Genomic DNA, 10,171 nt, shown 5'->3' with positions numbered 1-10,171 from the left:
ATATTCAATAAACCTCAGAAGTTAATTTGTGTTATAATCTTTTTTCTAAGTCTTTGGCTCGTCATATTTTTCAGACCTTTTTGATTTATTTTTCTGGTTGGTGCTCGAGCACAAACACAAACACAAACATGAGGTCCGCCTCTGCAAAGGGGGAAAAAAGGTCCTGCACATTGAAGAAGTAAGCACGAGTCGGACAAGAATAACAAAAGGGGATGTAGCTCAGATGGTAGAGCGCTCGCTTAGCATGCGAGAGGTATGGGGATCGATACCCCACTTCTCCAGAACTCATTTTTATTTTTATTTTGCAACTCTCTGTGAAGAAAAACTATCCAGATTCTTGACTTCACTTTTGCAAACTCCAAAACTCCCAAACATGCACAAAAATCCCTCTAGACACAAAGGAAAATTAACATGGGGCAATGTTGTGACTCATTTTTATTTTTATTTTGCAATTCTCTGTGAAGAAAAACTATCCAGATTCTTGACTTCACTTTTGCAAACTCCAAAACTCCCAAACATGCACAAAAATCCCTCTAGACACAAAGGAAAATTAACATGGGCAATGTTGTGCTGCAAACCAAAGCGGTGCAACAATAGTCACCCAAGAGCAAAATGTCATCATCATTATTTTGTTAAACATCCACAGCAAAATGATCACCAGAGACACAGTTACAACACTTCAGAAAGAAAGGCGAAAAAAACGACCGTATGTTCTGCCCTACACCCAACCAAATTTATTTGGTCAATCAATCCCGCCAATGCAGCATCCACATGAAGAGAAAGTTACAACTTGCAAAATTCCAAGAGAAAAAAAACAGCTCTTATCTACACAGTAAGCTCCTGATTGCGGTGTCTATAAAAGAATTTAGTTCCTGAAATGTTGATCTGCGGCGACGGTATACTTTTTCTGAACTACAGCAAGAACATCTTATGCTTCACCAAATATCACTACCATCTCTGAAGTAAATAACCAGAGAAACATCACTGGATAATCAATGATCCACAAACTAAAAGGAGACGAGGTAGGATTTTTTTTCTCGAAACGGAGGCAAAAGATTTGCCTCATCCATTAAATAAGGAGAGAATAGAGTTTTACAAGAGCCTACACGAACGTCATGGCAATTATTCGCGTAAAACAATAAGCCCTAGTTTCTTGGCACTGGCGGTAACCCATAGGTTGGCCTCCTCGACGATGTTTTTGAGGAGAACTGGCGGAGGGGTGCTCTTGTGACGGAACACCCTTGCGTTTCTCTCGTTCCAAATAGTCCACGAGACGAGCATGGTGAGGGAGGCCAGGGTGCGTCTGTTGGGAGTTCGCATGACGGTCATTTTGTCCCACCACCGCAAGAGGGACCCCTCATTGATCCAAGAGGAAGTGTCCATGTGCAGCAGCCCAAATTTGGCAAAGATCAATCGCCAAAGCCTAATAGAGAAGCGGCAGTTGACAAGAAGGTGAATGCCCGATTCCTGCACCCTCGTGCAGAGGGCAGAGACCACAGTTGTCTCAACCCCGCCGCGCCAACCGGTCAGCAGTCCAGATCCGGTCTTGCAACGCAAGCCATGCAAAGAATTTAACCTTAGGAGGGGGCCCAAGCTTTCCAAATCATGCATGAAGTCCAGGGGAGAGCGGGTCATGCCAAGGAATTGCGCCTTATACGCGCTTGCCGTCGAATAGACCCCATCGACAGAGTGCTTCCAAATGATGTCGTCGTCGACAAGAGCATCCAGGCGGATGTCCCTCACAAGCAACCAAAGGGAGAAGAACTCGCGGATATGGTCAGCAGAGATGATAGTTCTAGTCTTGATCTTCGTCATCCAAGCGTTCCCGTCAAGGGCCTCGCGCACCTTCCAGTTCTTTCTTCGAGAGGCTGCATGAATCCTTGGGGCGACGTCCTTGGGCTTAATGCCACACAACCAAGGGGAATCCCAAAAAGGCGCTTTTGCCCCATTTCCAACAGTGATGGTGGAGGAGGCATAGAAGAAATCGAGGTCCTGTTTGGTGCACGGGTTCCCTAGGCCAACCCACAGCTTGTTGGGTTCTTTCCATTCATACCAAGGCCACCGGAGTCATAAGGCCCTCGCAAATTTGTCGGTGTTTAGGACCCCAAGCCCTCCATAAGCCTTAGGCCGGCAAATGACATCTTAATTGACTTTGCACTTTGCGCCAGTCGTTCTATCCGAGCCCGACCAAAGGAATGATCTCTCAATCTTGTTGAGGTTGGCAAGGGTGCCCTGAGGCACGATGAGAGGCGTGATGGAGAAAACCGCTTGGGAGGTGATGACAGATCTGACGAGGGCCGTCCGACCGATAGTGGTGATGTTCCTCCCATCCCAAGCCACCAATTTACTGGCTGCTTTGTCCTCTAGATATTGGAAGTCGACCTTCTTGAGCTGCCGAACAGAGAGCGGGAGGCCCAAGTACTTAATCAGGAAGGTGGAGCGGGTTGCCGGCATACTCTGGAGGATGTGCCCAAGAGGAAGGTGGCTGCAATTGATGGGCACGACGGAGCTCTTGTGAAGGTTTGTGCAAAGGCCTGTGACCTCCCCAAAGCCTCGAAGGTGACCGAAAGGTTGTCGATGTCCCTCTTAAAAGGGGCCATAAAGATGGCCGCGTCATCCGCATAGAGGGAGGTTCGCATCATGGCCCCGCGACCACGGATCTTGCGAATGATGCCTTTGCGTGTTGCAAGGTCGAGGAGTTGATGGAGAGGGTCAATCGCAAGGACAAATAGCAGCGGGGAAAGAGGGTCCCCTTGCCGGAACCCGCGGCCGTGCTTGAATTCAATTTTTCCTCTCTTTGTTTTTCAGAATGAATACAGTAAAATCCAAACTAACTCAGTTCTGAGTGTGAAGAAATACTACCTTATTTTACTACCCCACTTCTCCAATCTTATCCTTTTCTGTTTTGTTTTGTGTTTTGCAGATCTGAATACAAATCCAAATTCTTCTGCATTTGGTTTCTTCAGTCACCAAATCTTGCCAGTGCAGTAACCCAGCAAAAAAGACCGGTTCTTATTTAGTACATAGTACTCCCTCCGTTCCGATTTACTCGTCGTGGTTTTAGTTCAAATTAAACTAAAACCACGACGAGTAAATCGGAACGGAGGGAGTAGGTTTCTGTGATCAATGAATTCAGTTTCCAAACGATATGATCAATGTAGTGCTGCTGTGGTAACCAACGCCTAGTTCTCAACCACGCAAAACAACGCCGAAAATGTCCATTGGATCTGACAGGAATCCCATGAAGAAACTAAACCGGTCAAAACTGTCGCCGTGTGAGCTGCTAAACATCTTCATGCAGACACTGATGAGCTGCGAATTTGCACATTTACCTGGTCTACGAACGATATAATATGGACAAAGAAGAAGCAGAAGCATCCAAAGCGCATCTGGTGTAGTGGTATCATAGTACCCTCCCACGGTACTGACTAGGGTTCGATTTCCTGGATGCGCATTTTTCTTAATTTTATTTTTTTTCAAATTCAGGTCCTACATCTGAATCGGCTTAATTAACACTAATTTTTCAGATAAAATAGTGGAAACATCATGGTGAAACTGTCACCATGTAAGCTACAAAAATCTTCATCCAGATAAAGCTGAACTGGAAATTAGCACATTCACCTGGTCCTTTTCTTTGGCTCTAAAATAGAAGCAACAGAACCAGGTTCCACTATGATGAACAGAAACACAAAGACATGGAAGAACAACCTTGCACAAAAATCATTAGAGCTCCCAATTACTGAAAGTCAATCACTAGAGCTCATAACAGTACAGAAACCAACAGCCAAGCTCTTTCCGGAAACGAAGTTCATCCTTGCCCAAGAACAAAAACAATAGTCGTATTGAAGTAGTAATCAGACACATAACAGTGGTAGTAGCAGTGATCACATTACTTGCCACCATAGTAACAATCAGACATAAAACTATGCCGCTGAGCACCAAATCACATGCAGTTTCTGAAATGTGCCTAAGAAAAGACATCTCCATACAAAGAACTGCAGAGGCCGGGGGTTATCCTCCTTTTCAAAACCAAAAAAAATGTCCACACCAAAGAACAGGAGCGTCCAGGTGCGAAAATCAAGTGTGCACAGGACATGAAAGATCAAAAAATTGAGCTACATAAGTGAGTACCTGAACCAACAAATTCAGCAACAAAGATGCCATAACTACTTGTGAAGGAATTAGCATTTCAAAATGCAATCATGCCTTCCATGATTTTTCTAACAGTGCAAAATGAAAGTAAAAAATGGGAAGAACAGCAGAACACTTCCAGAGCATAGATACTCGATTGCACTGAGCATGAAAGATCAAAATAGGAAGCTACATAAGGGAGTACCTGAAGTAACCATTTCAGCAGCTAAAATGCCATAACTTCTCGCTAAGGAATTAGCATTTCAAGCTGCAACCTTGCCATTCGTCACTTTTAACAATGCAAATTCAAAGTGAACTAAGGAGAACAGTACAACAGTTCTATATAGCAATGGACACACCATTGTTCATAACATACATTTAACACAACGTTCAAGATAACATGACACAAATGAAACGATGATATTAGAGTACTACTTCAGAAATACAAAGTGTTCGGTTCTACTAGTAGTAGTACTAAAAAGTAAGAACATAGAACAGAATGCAAGGTTCATACAGATACATGATAGGTACTACCAGGGGCATAACAAATAACTACTCCAAACCATTAAGATGGAGCATGTCATCTTATAGCACCATGACGAATGGACGAGGCTCGTTGCTCACAGCATCTTCTTCTTGCGCCTCAAACAACGGGACTGAAATCATGCTCTCTTGGAAGCGATGCCAAGAAAGTGTCAAGCGGTTCTCATGCTCTTCGCTTTCTACATTTCCTAGAAACACACCATTAATGTCACAATGCAACAGACGATGAGGACGCTGCGCCATCAACAGCTCACGCTCATTGATCACAGCCAGCCTAGGGATAGATTTCCACAACTTAAGCGGTGGAGATGCCTCCAAAGTGACGCGGTCATGGTCGGTGCTGACATACAAAGCAAGGTTGTCGCCGGTATCCAATAATAACACGAAACTGCCCAATTGTGCTGGGCGGCTATCTGCCGGAATGTCTCGGCTATGGTGTCAAATACCGTTATGCTCCAACCCATTGCCCAGTGGAGGCTACCACGATGGTGGATCGGTGGATGGTTGGACCGGGCAGCAGGACACCAATCTTCTAAAACTGTCGGCCATTGGATGCGTCTTGGCTGGTCCGATCCCACGGTGAAGACAAAGTAATGAGGCTGCTCAACCTCAACAGCGGCGAATGGGAATAATGTCCCCAGGGGCGAGGCGTACGACACCCAGAGCACCCGGTATTCTTCAGATGGCTGGTGCCGGTACAAGCCGAGCACGTCGACTCCGGTGATGGGGCTGATGAACTGTTGTCGTGGAGGATGCGGCAGCGGGGCGCACTTGCGGGTGGCCGGGTTGCAGATGTAGAAATCTGAACCCCACCACAAAATGAGGAGCCCGTCACAGGTTATGAAGCGCATGCATGTATCTAGGCTTGCGTAACGGAGCAGGGGCCGTATCTTCTGACCACTCGAGGCGGAGGCGGAGGCTCCGGCGACGCGACTGATGCCCAGTTCGTGCTCGATGATGGGCAGCGAGGGCTGGCGGCGGTGGTGGCCGTGGATGAAGGCGTCGGTGGATGTGCCGCTGCGCCACGACCTGCGGACGGCGCGGCAGCGGAACACGTCCTTGACAGGCAGCCGGGCGAGGATCTCGTCGACGACGAGCCACTCCGGCAGGTCGTCCAACACGCTCGCGGCACGGCTGCCCGGCATGCTGGTTCCTCGCTGATACTAGCAAGTACGAGAAAAAAGGAAAGCAAAGATTAGCAAACAAAGCGACGGATTTGGCGCAAGAAATAAGTGCTCCGCCGATCTACCAGCTAGAGGAGCGGAGAGGAGAGAATGGACGGAGAGATCCGAGAGGATTTACTCTGCTTCGGAGCCGGCACGGTCGAGCGACGGTCTTCCTCGGATGCAAGGAAGAGGACGGGCGGTGTGAAACTGGATCGCGGTGCGCACCACTCTCTGCCAGTGCTGCCAGGTGCAAGCTGTGGAAGATGGGACTGGACGAGCAGAAAGTAGCTCCTGTGCTGCTGCTGCTGCTGCTGCGTAGGGTGGAACTGATGAGGGGAGAGAAGAAGCGCTCGTAAGATAGATGGACAGATGCGTTCAGACCCAGTTCCTGCACCAGTGACCTGCAGAACCATTAACCCCGTTCAACACGAGATAAATTAAGATCGAGGCCATCATAGTAAACCTCTTTTTTTCGACAAGGATGGTTCATGGTTGTGAAGGTTCACACCAGAAACACAAAAGACCCCAAATATAATAAAAGTTATATCGAGAACCTTGGACCATCGAACACCACTTCTGCATCCGGAAAGACGGTCTGACTTTGTCGACGACAGCGAAAACGTTTGTGCACGTGCCCCTAAGGACCAGTGCCCTTGAGCTGCAGTCAGTGGCGGAGGACGGAAAAAATTTAAGGTGGGGCGAACCTTGCGTTGACAACCGTCGCGACAACACACAGCAATGCCGCTGCACCCACGGCTGGGCCTTGTGTAGCCTCCGCTGCTACGGTTGTTTGCCCGACTCAATGGCCACTATCGCTAGGGTTGGTTGCTCGCTCGCGTGGGTGCAGTGGCGGAACCATGATTAAAGCAACCCCGGAAAAAAATTCGGTGAAATAACTTCGCCACTTCTATAACTACGAAAAATACCTAATAAAATTCTCATAAATTACCACATACGCTTTTTTTACAAAACAAGCTCAATTTCTTAATAAATCTATAATCTGAACTCAATGCATAACAATCAAACATGAAATTAATTGCATATAGAAATGCTTCAATTTAGGCTGTGAACGACGGCGGCAGCAGGGCGGCCTAGACTCGCGAAGGATGGCCAGAGCCAAGAACCGGCGGTTGGAAGGCCGAGACGGCGGCAGTGACCAGCAATTAGGGAAGCGGCCGGCGACGCTCGGGTTGGACTGGAGCGCCTGGTGCGTTCGCACAGAGGAGTCGAGTCGGGAGTCGTGCGTGGATCGGTTGATGCTGCCATGCTTGGGCAGTTGGGCCTTTCTTTTTCTGGGTTGTGGTGGACAGAAGCCGAGTCCCATACTACATGCCCTACTTTTCTATTCCAAAAAGAAAAACCAGCGTCCAGCGATGCATGCACGACAAGATGCGGGTGTACACAACAAGGCAGCGTAGCCGTATATAGAGGTGTTGCGCTAAATCAAGGTAGGGCGGGCGCACGACCTCGCCCTACCGAGTCCTCCGCCTGTGGCTGCAGTAGTCGCCGTTGAGCCCTTGAACTGATTTGAAGAACCTGATACCAAATCTCACTGTCGCGTATGCACGACGAGAAAAGCCTAACCTTGTCGAAGCTGAAAGGAATATGCGCCAAGCCTCCGTCCAATCCATCCTAAGAGACGAAGTTAAGGAGGATTAGAGCCCAAAAGACTGAATCGAAGAAGAAGAGCCGGAGCTTGTACATCGGTAAAAGGCAAACTACACGAAGAAAAACACCTAGGGCCATAGATGGGTATATTATTGCAACTTCAACATTCTTAAGTTATTTCTGATATCTATTTTTTTAGAAAAAAAGAATGACCCCCGGCCTCTGCATCTGGAAGATGAAACGGATCCATCCATCAATCTACTCTACTAGTTCGTGTCCTCCACGTCGTTTCTGTCAAAGCGATGCTTTTCCTTCTCCTCCCTCATCAATTCCAGCCTACGCAGCAGCAAACCTAAAAAGCTACCACCACAGCTCGTCTAGTCCCATCGGCCGCTTGCAAGTTTCCCACCACCCATCCTCCTCCTCCTTTACTACGCCTGCTTCGCCAAGAAGACTCCGCGCCCGCTCATCGCCTTCTTCCCCTCATGTTGTCTTCCAACCAAGACAAGATTTCAGCCGTGCGTTGTGGCCGGTGAGTCTCCTTCGCCCCCATTTTGTCTTCCTTTTTTCACTTTCTCATTCGACCCACTGCTTCGCCACCAGATCGTCAGTCCAGAGACGCCGCCGGGAACGGAACACCGTCGCGACGCCGCCGGAAATCGCCGCTCCAGAGTAAATCCTCTCGGCTCTCTCCTCCCATTCTCTCAGTTTAGCAGACAGATCGCCGAAGCGGTTCTTTTATAAAGGCCGCTCCGCACGGATGAAACTGCTGTAGCTTCAGCTCAATAGAATGCCCCTTTTTAGATCTGTATAAATTTTACAGTAAGTAGCTTTTTACCTTTCAGATACGTGTAGATGTTACGGAGGGAGTACAACAAAATTTTAGATCTGATTCGTTGCCCAGCACGCACACCTGACACCTGCACACAAATGCATGCATGTCTTGGCGTCAAATGGCGCGACAATTTGTTAGTGCACGGTATTGGGAACAACAAGTTCAAACACAAACATCGATCCACTTGCATAGATCTGAAGATCCACCATAAAAAAGATTGACCAAAGTAATGGCAGCAAGAATCGGCTGATAAATCTAACGGTCCACCATAAAAAGGGGAGAGTGACCAAACTCGGAAGTTTCACCACAGTGATTTTTAGTAAATCACGTTTCTTCTTCATGTGCCATACTAATGCATGTTTGCTTCTTCTTTTTTTCTTAACAGCTACGCGTAGCAATCAGCATGCCGAAAAGCAGCGGCGTGACCGTGTTCGACGACCTGCCCGAGTGGCTTGTCGTTGACGAGATCCTTGTCCGGCTGCCGGCCAAGGATGTACTCCGCTGCCGTGCCGTCCGCAAGTCGTGGCGCGGCGGCACTTCCACCAACGCGTTCATCCTCAACCACCACCGCCACCAGCCCTCGCTCCCCATCATCCGAAACACGGAGGGCATCTATCGCCATGTCGGATCCCCTACTGATCAAAAGATACAGCGTGTCCTCCGGCACGCAGATCCCTTTACAAACGAGATGACTGTATGTCATGCTGCTTGTGATGGCCTCCTCATCCTGGAGAAGCAATCCAATTTCTACATCTGCAACCCTACCACCCGCAAGTGTGCTTCCCTGCCACATCCTCCAGAATGGTCACGCACCAGCGCCATCAGCGTAGTCGGCTTCTACCGGCTCCACACATCTGGAGAACACCGTGTTCTCTGGGTGTCATACTCAAAACAAGTGTCGTACTTGGTATTCATTGGGGCTGCCGTCTCAACTGAGTTGCCTGATTACTTCGTACTCACAGTGGGATCGGACCAGCCAAGATGCATCCAATGGTCGATAGTTTCAAAACATGGATATCCATCTACCCTGTCCCACATTTCTCCACCAGTGCATAATCGTGCTTGCCTGCATTGGGCAACAGGCTTCAGCATAACGGTATTTGACACCGTAGCCGAGACATTCTGGCAGATGAGCCGCCCAGCACAGTTGGGTGATAAGGTGTCATTGTTGGTTATGGGCGGTTCCCTTGCCTTGTGCTGCACCACCAATGACTGTGTCAATTTAGATGTTTGGGTGTTGCAGGACTATGATGCTGAGACCTGGGGCTTTCAGTACCGGTTTAACTTGTCAGCAATGGAGGCATTGCCACCGTTTAAGTTTGACTTCAATACTCTCCCTAGGATGGCTGTGATCAATGAGCGTGAGTTGTTGATCGAGCAGTGTGTTGGCCGTCTGTTGCATTGCGACATTGATGGTGTGTTTTTAGGATATGTGGGAACCAAAGAGCCTGGGAAGCACTTTATGCTAACTATGCAGCGCCTCCAAGAGAGCATGATTTCAGTCCCATTGTTTGAGGCGCAGGAAGAAGATGCTGTGAACAAGGAGCCTCCATTCGTCATGGTGCTATAAGATGCCAGGCTCCATCTTAATGATTTGGACTAGCTGTTTGCTGTGCTTATGGAATATCTATGCTGTACGAACTTTTTAGTACTAGTAGAACCGAATTGTATGTCTGAAGTAGCGGTTCGTCACTTGGTGCTTGTTGTGCTATCTCGAGCGTCATGTTGATGTTGTAAACAATGGTGTGTCTATGCTGTTGCTATATAGTACTGTTATCGTGTTCATGTTCACCCCTGTTGACTTTCAGTTTGCGTTGTTATTATTAAGGCATGGTTGCAGTTTGAAATGCTGATTCCTTCGTGAGAATTTGTGCCATTTTGGTTGTTG

General features: G+C 48.0%; 1 protein-coding gene and 1 non-coding gene across 2 annotated transcripts; both read left to right on the top strand.

Annotated features, from left to right (window-relative positions):
• The first annotated feature begins 208 nt into the window (after positions 1–208).
• TRNAA-AGC lies at positions 209–281 on the top strand. The gene has a single exon. It is a non-coding gene; the product is annotated as a tRNA-Ala (tRNA).
• A 7,559-nt stretch (positions 282–7,840) lies between these two features.
• LOC119289680 (F-box/LRR-repeat/kelch-repeat protein At2g27520-like) lies at positions 7,841–10,091 on the top strand. The gene is made up of 3 exons (XM_037568947.1): positions 7,841–7,980; positions 8,052–8,120; positions 8,669–10,091. The coding sequence occupies exon 3, from the start codon at positions 8,687–8,689 to the stop codon at positions 9,851–9,853; it is 1,167 nt and encodes a 388-aa protein (XP_037424844.1). The 5' UTR covers positions 7,841–7,980; positions 8,052–8,120; positions 8,669–8,686; the 3' UTR covers positions 9,854–10,091.
• The last annotated feature ends 80 nt before the right edge of the window (positions 10,092–10,171 follow it).

The sequence above is a fragment of the Triticum dicoccoides genome, chromosome 4A (assembly GCF_002162155.2).
Source record: "Triticum dicoccoides isolate Atlit2015 ecotype Zavitan chromosome 4A, WEW_v2.0, whole genome shotgun sequence".
Taxonomy (NCBI): domain Eukaryota; kingdom Viridiplantae; phylum Streptophyta; class Magnoliopsida; order Poales; family Poaceae; genus Triticum; species Triticum dicoccoides.
The sequence above is the reverse complement of the archived record's forward strand: the minus strand, read 5'-3'. Positions and strand labels throughout refer to the sequence as shown.

Excerpts from the sequence above, each read along its gene's own strand:
- LOC119289680 (XM_037568947.1), top strand. The coding sequence starts at position 8,687 with ATGCCGAAAAGCAGCGGCGTGACCGTGTTCGACGACCTGCCCGAGTGG.